General features: G+C 37.4%; 1 protein-coding gene across 2 annotated transcripts; it reads left to right on the top strand.

The window, feature by feature from the left end:
• The first annotated feature begins 1,152 nt into the window (after positions 1–1,152).
• BET1 (Bet1 golgi vesicular membrane trafficking protein) lies at positions 1,153–12,611 on the top strand. Of its 2 annotated transcripts, XM_040472664.1 has the most exons (5): positions 1,153–1,336; positions 5,410–5,534; positions 8,030–8,086; positions 9,638–9,671; positions 11,378–12,611. In XM_040472664.1, exons 1-5 carry the CDS (start codon positions 1,318–1,320, stop codon positions 11,434–11,436), a joined length of 294 nt encoding a protein of 97 aa, XP_040328598.1. In that variant the 5' UTR covers positions 1,153–1,317; the 3' UTR covers positions 11,437–12,611. The 2 variants fall into 2 exon arrangements, with proteins under 2 accessions (XP_040328598.1, XP_040328597.1); XM_040472663.1 differs by lacking the exon at positions 11,378–12,611 and having other exon boundaries at positions 1,155–1,336; positions 9,638–10,798.
• Positions 12,612–16,383: the final 3,772 nt, after the last annotated feature.

Consider the following 16,383-nt stretch of genomic DNA (forward strand, 5'->3'; position numbering starts at 1 on the left):
AATCAAGGGATTGATTCAAGGACAAGAAAAGGGGAAAATGTAAGGGTTAAATTGTAGTGTGGGGCTAACCTGTAGCCTTAAGAAATAAGAGTTTTGTTTTAACACTATAGGTTAAGAGATAACAGCCTTATCTTATCAAGGGGTGTGATTAGTGTTTGGATTGGGGTAAGGGCCTGTTTGAACTGTTTCCACCTGGGCACTATTCCTTTGTTCTGTTCCCAGGTGATAAGACGATGTGGTCGGCTATAAAAACCCTGTACCCCGGCTGTTCGGCTGTTCGGGACCACACTGTGGTCAAGAGTATCTGTCGGGACCGATCAGTTTGCCTTGCCTCTCATTGCAATAAACCTTCTTGTGACTGTCACTGGTTTCCATAGCATTCTGTTTCAGGAGTCGTGTGGCTGCAACATTAACCCGGATTCCAGTACCCCCCTAACCTTGCCAACAGGCTCTTAAGCCCTTACTATTTCACACATGGTAATGTGCAATGTATCTCAATATCCTTTGTGTACGTTAGAAAGATCTGAGTGGGAGAGAGTTTAGGGGTCCTTTGGTCCTCAACAACTAATAGCCAATGTTCTTTCTAGAAATGCAACCAATCCAGTAACAGGTAACTAACTTATTAGTGCCTCCGGAAACCAGGTTCCTTTTATTAACCACTTTATTCCAAGCAAGAGTCCTGTTCCAAGTGACCTGATTTTTCTAACTACTGTGTGACCCAGCACAAATTTGTTACCCTCTTCCTTTCCTTCTGTGGGTCTCAGATTACTTCTGTATGAGATCATTATCTTGAATAAAGTTTTCCTGGACTTTCCCTGAACTGACTCTAGAGGTCAGAGGAAGTAAGAGGAGGAATCAGGAAAGATGAGTCAACCATCCTCTCAAGGTCTGAGAAGGGCAGATCAACGGGGTTCAACTCGGTAGGCAACAAGCTGAGAGTAACGTCCAGGAAGCCGCGAAGCCAGCAGCAAAAACCCAGATCTTGAGAACCTGAGTCGGAGCCGCCCCAGCGCTCGCGCCTCTTCCGGAAGCCACGCCCACTCCAGGAGCCCGGTTCACGCCAGGCTCCTGTTTCACTACCTGTGTCGACGGTGAACTACATTTCCCAGAATGCCATTCAAGCCGCCTCGCAGGGCAGTGATAAGTGCCTGGGTGACGCCATCACCCGGCGCGCTGTTTAGCGTCCACTGATGTCGTGGCGCTTTGGAGAAAAAACTTGGTGTTTCTTCGGGCCCTGGTTCTGAAGACGCCGTCTGGGGGGCCCGTGGCTCCTTTCTACCCACCTCTCCTTCTGCTTTTTTTCCCTACTGTGGCAGGATGAGGCGTGCAGGCCTGGGTAAGAAGAGGACTGAGGTTCGAAGTTCGGGGGCCCTATAACTGGCCGTACTGGGTGCGGGGATGTGGAAGGAAACCGGACCGGTCTTATGTCACTGGAATCGGCCAGAAAACAGGATGTATTGGAAGGGTCTTTGGAGGCGGTGCTGAGTGGAAACACACCATTTGTCCCAGATCCAAAAGCTTTTCTTTAGTTTGGTTCAGTCCTAAGTTTGAATGGTAGGTTTATAGAGTAGCGGAGGAATGGGGGTGGGGTATGTCCAGGTGCCAACTCAATAGTCAAGGTTGTTTTTTTTAATTGTTAATGACTGTCAGAGTGATTATGAAAACCGCTGGGTTTCCCGAATTCCGGCTTCGGTTTCTCGTACTGTACTCGTCCTGGGTGTTAGTTTTTTTCAGAAGCGAAATTTGAAGAATGAATGTTGCACGCGAAGCACACTAACAATCATATTAAACTGGTAACAGTGAGTTACAAAGGTAAACGTACATGTCGTTACTGTTAAAGACTGTAGTGTGTAACATTGGGGGCAAAGGCCATTTTATCCAGAACATTTCTTATCTGAGTCTTGCTCCACTGTGAAAACTTAGGAAACAGGTTCACCAAGCACAAGGACTTTTAAGGGGGCCATTATAACGCACAGCTAATAAAACAGCATTTTCTGGTTTTTGAAGCTATCTGTAAGAGATACTTTTTTAAAAAACCTGCTAAATCGGGGTACAGTATACCTGAGAAAATACATGGAATATTTGAAAAAAGGGAATGTTGCTTTTTTCAGTTGTTACAATTAGAGGAAAAAAAAGTTTTTCAAAAGTGCCAGGTATTTAAAATTAGTGAAATTTTCCAGTAACTTTTTTTTTTAATTTTTTTTTCAACGTTTACTTATTTTTGGGACAGAGAGAGAACATGAACGGGCGAGGGGCAGAGAGAGAGGGAGACACAGAATCGGAAACAGGCTCCAGGCTCTGAGCCATCAGCCCAGAGCCTGACGTGGGGCTCGAACTCCCGGACCGCGAGATCGTGACCTGGCTGAAGTCGGAGGCTTAACCGACTGTGCCACCCAGGCGCCCCACAGTAACTTTAGACGTATACATTGATTAAAAAATTGTATGAGGAAGAGCTTTTGAAAAATACAGCTTTTATGAATACTTGAATCATAGAAAGTTGGCCAAATAACTTGTAGGAGAAAAATAACTAATTTTGAACAGTTTTATATGCTTAATTTTTTTCTTTTTATCATTAATGACATTTATTGTGTACTTGAGTAAGCTCTAAGTGTACAGTTAATTGTGGCCCTGTTTGTGCTCCCAGAGCTTCCAGTCTAGATGGTGAGTAGGAACATGTACAAAGATAAATTATGGTATAAGTGATAACTATGCATCCAAATACTGAATAAGTTCTACAGCTAGTGTCTCAGAGGTTTCAGAGATAGAGCACTGCATACTTTGTGGAGATATCAGAACTTGGCACTAGAGCTTGAATAATGGAGGGTGAGACAGGCAAGTTCCAGTTGGAAACCAGACTCCCCCCTCCCCTGTTCCTACCCCCCCCCCCAAAGTTGTAGGACTAGAATTATGAATAGTGTGTTTAAGGGTTATCATTAAGCCAGTTTGATTGAAGTAGGAGACATGGAACCAGAACCACATTGAGGAGATCTTTTGAGTGCCGGCCAAGGAGTTTGGATCTCAGCAATAGGTCCTTTGGGCCCTTTGAATGTTTTTTTGTTTGTTTGTTTGTTTGTTTTTTGTTTTGCAGCAGTGTGCCATCATTTAAATTGCAGGAAACAAAGAGACTTGAGAAGTTGTGGTTCTTAGCCCTGACTGTACATTATAATCACCTGGAGAGCTTTTAAGGCATTGATACCTGGACTGCAGCCCAGACTAATTACATTAGAATCTCTAGGATGGATATGGATAGAGCTTTTGTTTTGTTTTGTTTTTGAAGCTCCCTTGTAGTTGAGTGGAAAGACCAGGCGTTTACTTAAGTGTCTCTTGTTATCATTTACACTGGTGTGCTGTGATTGTAATTTTTTTAAATTCTGTGTGTTGTTTTGTTTTGTATCAGTGTGTATTGGCCTGGAATTTTAAACTTGGGATAAATATTGAAGCTGATAGATATTCATGTGGAACACTTCACATGAATCTCTAAATGATTTGGCTCAGTTATTGATAGAAACTACCCAAAAGAAGTAGCATATATCTAAATTGTCAAAGGCTAAGGATGATCTTTGGCATTCACTAGCTTTCCTACAACTTTTCATACTATATTTGGAGAGTTTTATGGATGGTGTGTCAGCAGTTGAGGGAAAATTTGGGAAATGCAAATCTTTCTACCCTGGAACACACTTGTTTAACATTTTGTTGTGGTTTCTGTGGTGGTGGAAATTGTGTGTCTGCTGCATATAAAGTACTCATTAGGTACAGGGGATATAAAAGTATGATACACTGTCTCTGCCCTCAGAAGTTTATGGTTCCATTCTTGAGAAAGGCTCAAAGTTGAATAACAGTGAATTCAGATTCTATTTAATTCATTTACAAGTATTTATTGAGTGTGCCTTTGTGTGTGTGTGTGTGTGTGTGTGTGTGTGTGTGTGTGTACACATTTGTGGGGGATATATAGCCATAAGTGAAACAAATGTAGTTTTTGCCCTTGTAGAACTATCTAGAGTGTGATATTACTGTTATGTACAGCAAGAGCTGTAAGAATTCAGAGGGAGTTTCACCTTTTAGAGAAAGTGAGGTTCCTGCTGTGTCTTGAAAGAGCTTCCATTTTACACTTCAGCCATCCTTCAGCTACCAGCACTGACTGCTGCTTCCTACTCTTCCATCTTTTACTGTCCCTGTTGCCCCATCTACGTTTTGAGTTTATAGAGACCTAGTCTCTGTATCATCCCTTCCTCATTTCTCCATTGTAACTACTTCAATTCCTGTCCAGTATAGACCCCATATTCCATAGCTTAAACCTCTCTTTTGTCAAGCAGTCTCGGCCTTTTGGAGCTCTGTTCGTCAGCCCCAGTGCTGTAAATCTCTTGATGAAATTCTTGATCAATCCAACGATGCAGGTTCTCACGGGCTAACTCAGGCTGATGAGTCCTTCTTCAGAAAAATCACACATTCAGGAGGATTGAAACCACCACAGTGTGTTGCCTCGGCCAGGATTATTTTCTCACCCTAGGATCCGTGTAGTCCTAGTCACTTTCCCTCATTATTCTCCTTACTGCTTTTTCCAAATGATACCGTTCCTTAAAGACAGCCTTATCTCTTCCTTTACTGAGAAAACTGATTGTATCAACTGTCTTTTGAAAACGTGGTTAAATAAGACCCTCAACTATGCTTTCCTCTCTCAATCCTTTAGCATATTTATATATAGATTCACTCTTCAGGCTCACTCCACCCATTTGATTGCCTGGCGAATATCAAGTACTTTATTAGGTAGTAGCTGGGACTGTGTATTCTGAAGTGCAATTCCACAGACAATAAGCTCCAAAAAGTAGTACCTAGAAAGAACAATGGATCTGACACATGGAAGTTTCTGAAATATTTGTTGAATGAATTCCCCTCTTAATTCTCAGGTAATGTTCTCCATAAGTTATTTTCCATAAGTTCTCTCTTCTATTTAAAAGAAAGAAATGCAAATAAAGGACCCTCCCTCTGCCATGAGCTCTTTCCTGCTACATTTATCCTCTTGCTCCCTTTCCCTTCGTAGCTAAGCTTCTTCAATGGATAGTTGAGACTTACTTTTAGATCCTTTTTAAAAGTTGTAGTTTTATGGAGAGGGAATGTATCCTGAATATCCTTGTAGATCAGTGCCTACTTTAGTGTCTTGTGGGCAATTAATAAGCAATCAATAAATAAGTATAAAACAAATTGAATATTCTTTGCTTAAAAGAGGGCATTAGAAAAGAATTGTTTTGATCTCCATTTGGTTATTAATTTTTAAAATTCCTTTGAAGTGTGAATGTTATAGACATATGTGGTCTGCACCGCCCTCCAGGGGTCTTTTTTGGTTCTTTTCTATCAAGGCTTCAAAGGTGGCTTGTTTTTGCTACAACTATACTGTGACTCTGATCCTTGCAGGTGAAGGAGTACCTCCAGGCAACTATGGGAACTATGGGTATGCTAACAGTGGGTACAGTGCCTGTGAAGAAGAAAATGAGAGACTCACTGAAAGTCTGAGAAGCAAAGTAACTGCTATAAAATCTGTAAGTACATAACAGATGATATACTTTCCAAATTTGTGTATTTATGTATACATATGTACTTATAAACTATTTGTTGGTATCATATGGAGGAATTCAGTTACCCAAGTTGTGTATAGTTCAGTGAGGTCAAAGTACACTCAAAATTTAAACATGATTTGAATAGAAGATTAAAAGTGTGGCCAAATCAAAACATAATGGTACATTTATTTTTTTTAGCTGTGTGTGTGTGTGTGTGTTAATCTACAGTACTATATGTTGTCTGTAGTAATGTCTCAGAGCGGTACATCTTCCACCCCCAAGCAGTTCTTCTCCTGACTTTTGTTCTTCTAGTATACTAAGCTACATATCTCAGTGTTTCTATCTTTGTACATCACGTTAGTCACTGAGTTTTGTGCTTCCTTCTTTCTGTTTCTACTTTTCTATTCCTGATACTATCCCCTGGTTTTCGTAGGCAAAGTATGGAGAGAGCCTCGTAACCTATTTGTTCCTCATTTTTTGCATGTTCTGCCATCTTTTTGGAGTGTTTGTAAAATTGCATCCTTTGCTCCCAGAAGTCTTCAGTGCCTTCCCATGATGTAAGAATAAAATCCATACTCTGTAGCTTGGTTAAATGGGTCCTTTAGAGATTATCCACAGCTTATCAGACCTTATCTCCTACACTTCTGGAATGTGTATATGTTTTCTGCCAGACAAATTAGAGAATCTCTCGTCCTGTGCATGGTGTCACTTGCACTCCCACATCTTTGATCATACTCTCCCTTTACTGGGGAGGTGTCCTTTCCCTCCTTACATTGGTCAAAGCCTTTAATAGTAAAGGCTCCACTTCTCTGCACTCCTTCCTTCCTGAAAGCTTTACCTAATTACCACATCAAAAGTAACTCTTTTCCTTGTGAACATAAGACAGTTTGCACCATTTCTACAGCATGTATTGCATAGGAATCTGCATTGGGATTATTTGTATGTAAAAGAAATTTACCAGAATGTAGAGTTTTCTGTTTTTATTTTTAACACAGCACCTAAGCATAATTCATTATCAGTGGTATTGAGTTTAACATGTGTTAAGTAAAAGAATTACAAAAATATGATTTTAACAGTGTATGTAATTCTGTATTACAGTAAACATGCTATAAACTCATAGAGCCTTCAGTAGAAACTCATGTTGCTAAAACTTAATTGGTATTTCATTAGTCTTTGGAAAATACAATTGTGTTCAGCCTGGATACTAATAACATTCTGAAAAGAGTGTTGTTTTCAAAGTCATATTAGATCAAAAAGAGTTGATCTACAAACTAAGTAATACTGTATAATGTTAACAGTTTAGAAAATCAACATTGATAGAGAATTATTTATTTTTAACTCTGACATTGATAATTTAGCTCCTTATTGGAAGAAAGCTTTTGGCGCCCCCCCCCCCCCCCCCGGGAAATTTCTTTCCTTGTCATGAATGACAGTTGTAGAAAGTAGTTAGGTGATTTGGGCTATTTGGCTTTATAGTTGCTTTATTATCTCTGGATTGTTAAATTTGGGGGAAAAGCTCATGTTCTAATCTATAGAATTCTAGTGTGATTTTGTGTATCACCCCATATACTTTCCACACAAGAGAAGTTGAGAACAATATTTGCAATGGTTTGCCAAGATTTTCATTTGTTGCTTGTAATTTATCCAAATATCTTGGAAGTGAAGCCTTTAAGGAATTTGTCATATAAAGTATTGAATAGGCTTTGGTCTGAATAACAGCCATAATCACTTAAATTGTATTTTTTTAAGGCTCGGCTGAGCCTTAACAATAACTTGTCAATCTTTTTCCAGTTTATTGTCATACTTTAAAGGAAAACTTTTAGAATCTAGGGCACCCCATGACTTAGTTAAGCCTCCTATTCTTGATTTTGGCTCAATTATGATGTGATGGTTCATGAGACCGAGCCCTGCATTGGGCTTTATGCTGACAGCACAGAACCTGCTTAGGATTCTCTTTCTCTCTCTCTCTCTCTGTCCCTCCCCTGCTCATTCTCTCTTTCTCTCAAACATTTTTAAAAAAGAATCTGAATAAATAACTAGTTTAGGCATATATTCAAAGTAATGTCCCATGTAGATTTGAATTGATAATATAGGTACTTATATATATCTCTTAAAATGTAAAGAAGAAAATATACATATAAATGCTGTTGTATGAATAATATAAAGAGAGGAAGAAGAAAGCATGCAAGGATAAGAGAACCAGAGAGAAGTGTGTACCAAAATTAAAAGATGGAATTGAATATTAAGATGAAATCAAAATGAAGAGCAGGGAGACAATATCCATAGTTGGGAAACAGTAGAAATTCTAAATTTATTTTCCTTTAATGTCAGTGGAAAAATTATCAGAAAAAACTATGTAGTTTATAGTTTTAGAAGACAGTTTTGAGAAAATGTGTATGCTTAGAATGGCATTTTACTCTATAACACTTAAATGCCATTATGTGAGTAATAATGCATGTGTCTTTTTTTTTTAATAGCTTTCCATTGAAATAGGCCATGAGGTTAAACATCAAAATAAATTATTAGCTGAAATGGTAAGTGGTTGTGACTTTAAATTTAAGAAAGTTGATCTAATATTCTCAAATTTAGTCTGTTAATCAGGAATAATATCATTTTAACTCTTATCCATTTTGAAATTAATCTAGAAGATCATAAGTTCTGGATTCTGGTCTATTTGTATCTCATTGCTTTGAAATAACTAATAGGTTTATTCATTCTTGCATTTTTCATCTTCCCTAACACACTGTGAGTAGGAGGAGGAGGTGGAAGCCATTGTATTTTTAACCTTATGTTTAAAACACTGTTAAAGACTCAGGAAGAATGACTGTTTTGAGTGTTCTTGGAGATCTCAATGGATACTGACTACCAAGTAATCAAAAAGCACTTCATATCCATCCAATTGATTGTCTTTCATGTAATGTGAGCCTATTTCTATTTGATCTCCTAAGGATCACTTCTGAACAAATCAATAAGATTTGAACATAGTAACATCCCAGAGCCTTTTATCTCTCCAGTCTAAGGGAGCTCAGCAACATATACCTTTCTTTGTAGAACCTCTTTCCATTCTTTAATATTTATTTCGAATGTCAAATTTCTCTAGACCTTCCCTAGTTTCTCCACTTGCTTTTAAAATTGTGTTACTCAGAAATGAATATGTCGTTGAAAGCAATGTTCTTATGGAGGTTGTGCATTCAAATCACTGGGGAACTTTCTGTAAGTGTTTATGCTAGTTCTCAACCTAAATAGATTTTAGGGGGAGGGACCTACATATATGTATTTTGGAAAAAGAAAAGTGTCCCAGGTGATTGTGATACATAACCCTGGTGAAGAGCTATAGATCTAAAGTGCTTGAAGTACATAGAGCCCGAGCTGTGCAAATGCTGTCATTATGCTGGGGCCTTTACATCTTAGGATACTGAGATTTCTGTGAAAGTGCAGTATTTCTAATCTACACCTAGTCCTCTCATCTTTAGGACTTTTCCAGTTTCCAACTATGTTTTAATATGGTAGTTTTCCCCATCCATATTTGGAGTCTTAACCACATTTTACTACCTTTACATGATATTCTCTTAACTTTTAATAAACTCTGCTGTACTTCAAAGTCAGCTATCTGAATTAAAGAATCTTAAAGGTACTTTACTTTTAGCTGCTAACCATATTAAACTTTAGATGAATTATCGTACTGAATTACTGAAAGCAACCAACCATTTGCCCTTTGAGAGCAATGCCCCAACAAAAACTGAAAATCAAACACCTGTATGATAGTAGACAAACTACTTACCTTTATTATTAGTGTCTTAATTCACACAATTGGAAAAAGACCTAAATAGTTTGGGATTTTGAATTACTCTGATGCTGAAAGAAATGTTTATTCGATGAAAGAGCTTTTTATTCATTGAGAGAATTACTCTATTTTGCACAGAGTAATCAGGCTTGATTACCCAAGTTATAAACAGGCTCCTGAATTGATTAAACACTAAAAATTTCATTAAAAATGTATTCTAAGAACAGTATATTCAATTACTTAAATGTGCATATGTACAATATTAGAATCTAACTATTTTGTTTTCCTTTTCTGCTCATAGGATTCACAGTTTGATTCTACAACTGGATTTCTAGGTAAAACTATGGGAAAACTGAAGATTTTATCTAGAGGGAGCCAGACAAAGCTGTTGTGCTATATGATGCTGTTTTCATTGTTTGTCTTTTTTGTCATTTATTGGATTATTAAACTGAGGTGATGCAAGTAAGTGTGAGTTTGGGATTTGTTCCAACTTAACTGTTTGGAGTACCATTTTGGTAAAAAATCAGCATCAAAACATTCCTAATTTTCAAATATTAAGACTTTTTCCATTGACGATTACAGAATTGTGCTTGTTTTATAAATCACATTAGGTAATACAGTACTCTTTGAATACTGTTTCTTAATGATTAATTTTTTGCCCCTATTTTCAGGGGTACTGAGATGGGCTGAAGTCAGTCTGGCCCTAAGAATTTTTTTCCTGTTGTTTGCCATCAGATTAAATAGCCATATAATACTCTGTTGTTAGCATAAATGTAGGTTTATGTTCCCGTGAAGAAACTTAGTGGGAGAATAACAGAATGCCTGGAGAGCCTGATGTTGAGCTCTTGAGGTAGTGAACAAGTTTGTGATTGAATGCTATATGTCTTTTCCCAAGTTGTCATCAACCCTGATAATGTATTCCCCTTTCTTCCTTCATTTGGTTAAAATTATAGGCTGATTTACATAAGTTTTCCTCACAAGTTTTGATGATAATGACTTCTCGTTCTCCTCTGCCCAAGGACCTCATCTTTTACTAAAGCTTGTTATTTTGGCATATTTCTTGTAGGGCCCAAAACAAATGTATACTCGTCTAGTTGTTGTTTTTTGTTAACTTTATACACACCATTGACTTGGCTTATAATAATTTTATGATTTTAGCTGCTTAGGTAGGCCATTGGGTTATAATTTGTGATAGAATAATGTGAAGCTAAAGTAATTGCTAAGCTCCGAGTGGAAATAAAATTAACTGCCTCTGCTTTATTATGTGTTCAAAATAGATATTGAAAGTACTCAGGCATTGAATTTGGGGTTAAGAGTATTGTTGCTTTAATCCAGTGTGTTTGTTTGTGGAAAGGAAAACAAAGATGGATAGAAATATTAAAATGTTCTTAAATACTCTGTATTGCTACTGTTTGGGATTTGCCCATTGATGGGCTCTAAAAATAAAGTTTTTAATGAAATATATTGTCTTTGTTGGCTCTTTGTTCAAGTGTTTTTGTTTTTTTTTTTTGTTGTTGTTGATGTTTTTACATAGAATGAGACATGGTCCTGAAAACAGATCCCAAACAAAATCAGGAAAAGTTAATATATTTGTATTATTTCAGAATTTGCTTCAAACAAATGACATAAATCATGACTTCAGTTTGAAAAATCTCTTTCTTTGTATTTTCAGTTGTAAGTCTATTATCTTTGATTTTGCTGAGTGTGCAATCCTTTTTGCTCATCCTTAATTACCTATCAATTCAGGTCCTGTCTTTGGCTGTGTTTATCATCAGGCCTCTACTGGACAGGTGGAAACACCAGAACTGAGAGGGGTTAAGTGACTTTTCATATAAGAGGCAGGAGGACTTATGATGTGATATATAAGGGACTCTGGTTTGAGTTAGATGACCTGAGTTCAGATCACCATTCCTTAACTTGCTCAGTTCCTGTTTGGGACTGTTTCTTCATTCACCTACTTCCTAGGATTGTTGTGAGAGGTAAATAATTTATTGAAAATACATGACACATAATAAATATTAGTTCTCCCTATTGTTAACAGACGCACCAGATATTTTACAAGACAACATGTTGGTGTCAGGCTTTGAGATGATGCCGTGACTTCCAAGTGGACATCCCTATCAGAGATTGATTCAGTTTTGAAGAATTATTTAACTGTGTACTCTGTGCCAACTGTGTGACATCAGAGCTCAGGGAAGACTCAAAAATCATTGTCAATAATTAAAATTGCAAAAGGAAGAACAGAAGGCCAAAGAAAAATGACTAGAAGATGGAAACAAGAGAACCAACAATGGGAATAAATGAAATATCAAAGCCTTGGGAAAACCAGTGATGGCAAGTGGGGGATGGATTTCAAGATTAAGGTTTGGCTGTTATATGACAGTCTTTGTAAAGTATTAAAACACTATTTAAATGTTAGATATTATCAAGGAGGTGGGGATTTCAGGAAATGGGGTTTGGGGGCGATGTAAAAGTGATTCTCATCACTGCACTGTCCATTTCTTATTTTACAATGCTTTCTAAAAACTGCCTAAAACAGGTTGGCTGAGATTCCTGGCAGGCAGCAGACTTCTCTGGAAGGGCCTGTCCCTGCCCCCTCAGAGATTCTTCTGGCAGCACCATTTCTTCCTTTTGTTTGGAAACCCCTAGCAAAAAGTACTCCCAGAAATACAATTGGGGGAACACCTCAAATATGGAAAAGTTTTAGCCCTTCATAATCCTTCACAAGCCCATTGCTAACTCTATAGTACTTTATTGCTATAGGTGTCTGGGAAGTTGATTATAACAATTCAGGCAAAATATTCACATAGTTTTTATTCGGACAGTGTAAGACTTTCAGATATTTGGGTGGTGGGTGACACACTATATATTCTATATTTTAAAGGGTGGAGAAAATTGAGGAAGCAATTTATAAAAATCCCAAATGTCCACATTTTTCTGCCAAGTATCTAGTCACTTCATTTCAGTATGAGTTGGTCCTTGGAAGTATGCTAACACATTTGCACAGAAAAGAAAGCACTACTTACCTGCACCATCCCCTTTGGATACAAGGTGTAGGTCTCTACAATGAGGAGAGGGAGAATTACACATATTATTGATAGAATTTAAATTGGCATGCAAATTAATTCTTGGATACTACTGGAACAGAGAATAGTCGTTAAATCTAAAACAAATATGCACCATCTTAAACATCAGAATTCTGGAGCAGAAAACCCAGCACCTGCATCCATAGAAAGCTGGTTCTATAAAATAAACTAGTTGTCCTATTTTTTCAATGCTCTTAAATTTCAAATTATATGTATTGAATTTGCTTCCTTGTAGAGAAAGTGGGAAAGGCGCTTGATAATTTAGGTTCATTCAGTTAGTAAATAACTTCATCAGGCTATACTGATGAATAACCTTTGACTAAATATTTACTGGGAAGCAGAATAGCACCAGAGCTAAGACTGAGAGCTATGAGGTCACACTGGCTGAACATAAATCCTGGTTCCCACTCATAAGTTTGGGTGGATGACCTCTCCACCTCAGGTACTCTCTTTGTAAAACAGGAAGAAAAATTGTATATAGGTAGTGGTAACACAGCATTACTGTGCTAATTAAGTGATATTACTTGTAAAGAAATTAGAATGGGTTCCTGGGACTCAGTGGTAGATGTTGCCTTTGTGGTCGGACGCTTAGAAATCTAATCGGTCACACTCACCCACATGTTGCTGAAAAAATTTCTCCCCGCTGCCTGGCCTCCCCGCCCCGCCATCCTGCTACAGAAGGAGGCCGCTGTCTTTCCTCTTCTAGTGAGGGGTCCCCACTTTCTGGAAGTTAGTTCAATTAGGTTTCTTTGCAGCCTCAGCAATCTGATGGAATTAAAAAAAAAAAATTTAACATTCATTCATTTTTTGATAGAGACAGAGCGTGAGTGGGGGAGGGACAGAGAGAGAGGGAGACGCAGTATCTGAAGAAGGCTCCAGGCTCTGAACTATCAGCACAGAGCCCGACGCAGGGCTCGAACCCACGGACCGTGAGATCATGACCTGAGCCAAAGTTGGACGCTTAGCCGACTGAGCCACCCAGACACCCCTGATGGAATTAAAAAAAAAAAAAATCTATGATATTTTAGTGTATCTATCTTATTTACATTATTAGAATGAAAGCAACGGAGTTCAGCTTTGGAAGCAGAAGTCTGAAGAGAGAAACTTAGAAAGTTGTCTACCTGTAGAGGTTTGATGAAACAGTTGATAAACATTCTATTTCCTTCTACTTTCTCTACAGTTATATTTTTTAATTCTATTTTGAAACTTACTTAACTGTATGAGGTACAGGGCACAAATGATTTTCTTTTTTTTTTAATTTTTTTTAAATGTTTATTTATTTTTGAGAGAGACAGAGTGTGAGCAGGGGAGGGGCAGAGGGAGGGAGACACAGAATCCGAAGCCTCAGCAGAGAGCCTGATGTGGGGCTCGAACTCACAAACCTCAAGATCATGACCTGGGCCAAAGTCAGACACTTAACAGACTGAGCCCCACAAATGATTTTCTTTTTCATTTACAAAGTGCCAACTAGTTATTCTCACAGTAAATATTGGATAACATTTTCTTGCTCTTACATATAGGGTCTTTTGTTGGGGTATTTATTTTGTTCTATTCAGTTTTCTATTCTTGTACCAGTAACACACTATTTTAATTATTGGACTTTTGTAGTATTTTCATAGTTAATAGATACCTATTCATTCTTTCTGATGAACTTCATTATACTTTGATGATATTTTAATAAAGCAGAGTGGATTTTTATGAGAACCATGTTAATCTTTTATAATATTCTCTGAAGAAAATCTCCAAAATGTTTCCCTAACTGGAAAGTTGGATTCTGACTCCAAGCAAATTTCTCATTTCATTTCATTACATATTAATATTTAATGGTATAGCCCCAGAAACCAGCTTTCTGGGGCTGGGAAGGGTAGAAGGGTGATTTATAGTAATTTTTTATTTCTTTGGTGTAAATATTCCCACCACACTTGATTTCAATCTACCAATGTGATATCACTGAACACAGTTGTGAAAATATCTGCACAATTGGCTCTCATGAGCTGGTACAAGGTACTGTAGCATACCACTGGCTATATTGATGACAAATATTCTTTTAAAAGATGTATAAATTACTTGTTTTTTAGATGAGGACATCTCACTTAAATTTTAATAGAAAACAAAATTAGGCAACATGAAGTTAAATTGATAAATTAACTTGAGAATAGTGTTTTTCAAAGACAGTGGACTCTTAGAAGATCATTTGTGCATTTTGCATGTCAACCTTTTCTTAATTTGTATACGTAAATTCATGCTACATTTATGGACCTTCCATCCTTTGACAGTTCAAGTTCTGTATATGAATCGTATACAAAAAGGGTAGGTGATTATTGTCATTCTCCATGCTTTTCCCTGCAATTGGATGTTCAAACAGAGTGCAAGCGTCGCTCTGTATATTTAAAAAAGCTTTTTTCTCTTTAGAACAGTATTGGCTTCTGGGGCGCCTGGGTGGCTCAGTTGGTTGAGCGACCAACTTCCGCTTAGATCATGATCTCGCAGTTTGTGAGTTCAAGCCCCGTGTCAGGCTCTGTGCTGACAGCTCAGAGCCTGGAGCCTATTTCAGATTCTATGTCTCCCCCTCTCTCTACCCCTCCCCTGCTCACACTCTGTGTCTCTCTGTCTCTCAATAATAAATAAACGTTAAACAAAATTTTCTTTAAATAAAAGAAAAGAAAAGTATTAGCTTCTAAAGTTTATCTTAGCTGAAGAGTTCAACTCACTGGGTCTCACCTTTTTAGAAGAATTTTTCACAAGCCTTTGAAGGACTACCATATAAACTGAAGAGACTTGCAAAGTGCCAGGACCAGGTCTTAAAATAATCTTTCCTTACTTTTCAAAATGAACAGAAAGATAGAAAAACACAATATGTTTTAATAAAAACATTATCCACAAACTACATGTGAGATTCTAAAATTCACATAAGCTTAATAATTTATAACTTTAATAGCTACAAATATAACCATATTATCCATTGTAAATGTAAGTATTCTACAAAGTTTCTATGATGTTTATAAAGAAAAATAAATGTTTATTGTTTTCTTTTTAGTAATTAAGTCAACTTTGCTAACTTCAACAAGGGTCTAATATTATGTAATTCTATAAAAAATTGTTCCTACCATGCTTTTTCAAAGATCCACAATCATGGTGTGATTCACATTAAAGCAGACAGCTGAATCTGACTTTCTCAGTACTTAATAGCTTCTCTCATGACCACAGTGAATTTGGAAATAACAAAAAAACCCATACCTGGAAAAAAAAAAAGGTCCACATAAAACAGATTTTAATACACAGTGAAAAACTTTGTTAGGTCATCAATTTATATTTTAAAAGAATATTTATAATTATTCCTTTCTCCTCAACTTTCTTATTAATGAATAGTCCTAAAAACCAATAACTTATTAAGCTTTCTGCATTATTCAATAATGCATTGGCTTTAAACATATATTCTTTACTTTCAAGGAAACTGGAGCATAAGTGTTATGTGAGATAAACTGTACGCAGAAAAGTTACTGGAATAAAATGCTTTAGTCTGCTTATAGACAGATTTAATGTTTAGCATTTTAAAGCCTCCTTTTAAAGTATTGTAATTTCACATTTATGTATATTTATTTAATATATTACTTAAACATTATTTAAACAAAATTAAAGGTAAGTTGGGTTTCTTTTGTTTGTGCATGCACGTGCACACACACACACACACACACACACACACACCAGTTTTCCAGGGAGAATAAATACGTTCCAGTGATTTTTGTTAAAGATGTCCATACTACCAGATTAAAATTCCTAGGGGCGCCTGGGTGGCGCAGTCGGTTAAGTGTCCGACTTCAGCCAGGTCACGATCTTGCGGTCCGGGAGTTTGAGCCCCGCGTTGGGCTCTGGGCTGATGGCTCAGAGCCTGGAGCCTGTTTCCGATTCTGTGTCTCCCTCTCTCTCTGCCCCTCCCCCGTTCATGCTCTGTCTCTCTCTG

Source organism: Herpailurus yagouaroundi, unplaced genomic scaffold (assembly GCF_014898765.1).
Source record: "Herpailurus yagouaroundi ecotype Mexico unplaced genomic scaffold, PumYag 100, whole genome shotgun sequence".
Taxonomy (NCBI): domain Eukaryota; kingdom Metazoa; phylum Chordata; class Mammalia; order Carnivora; family Felidae; genus Herpailurus; species Herpailurus yagouaroundi.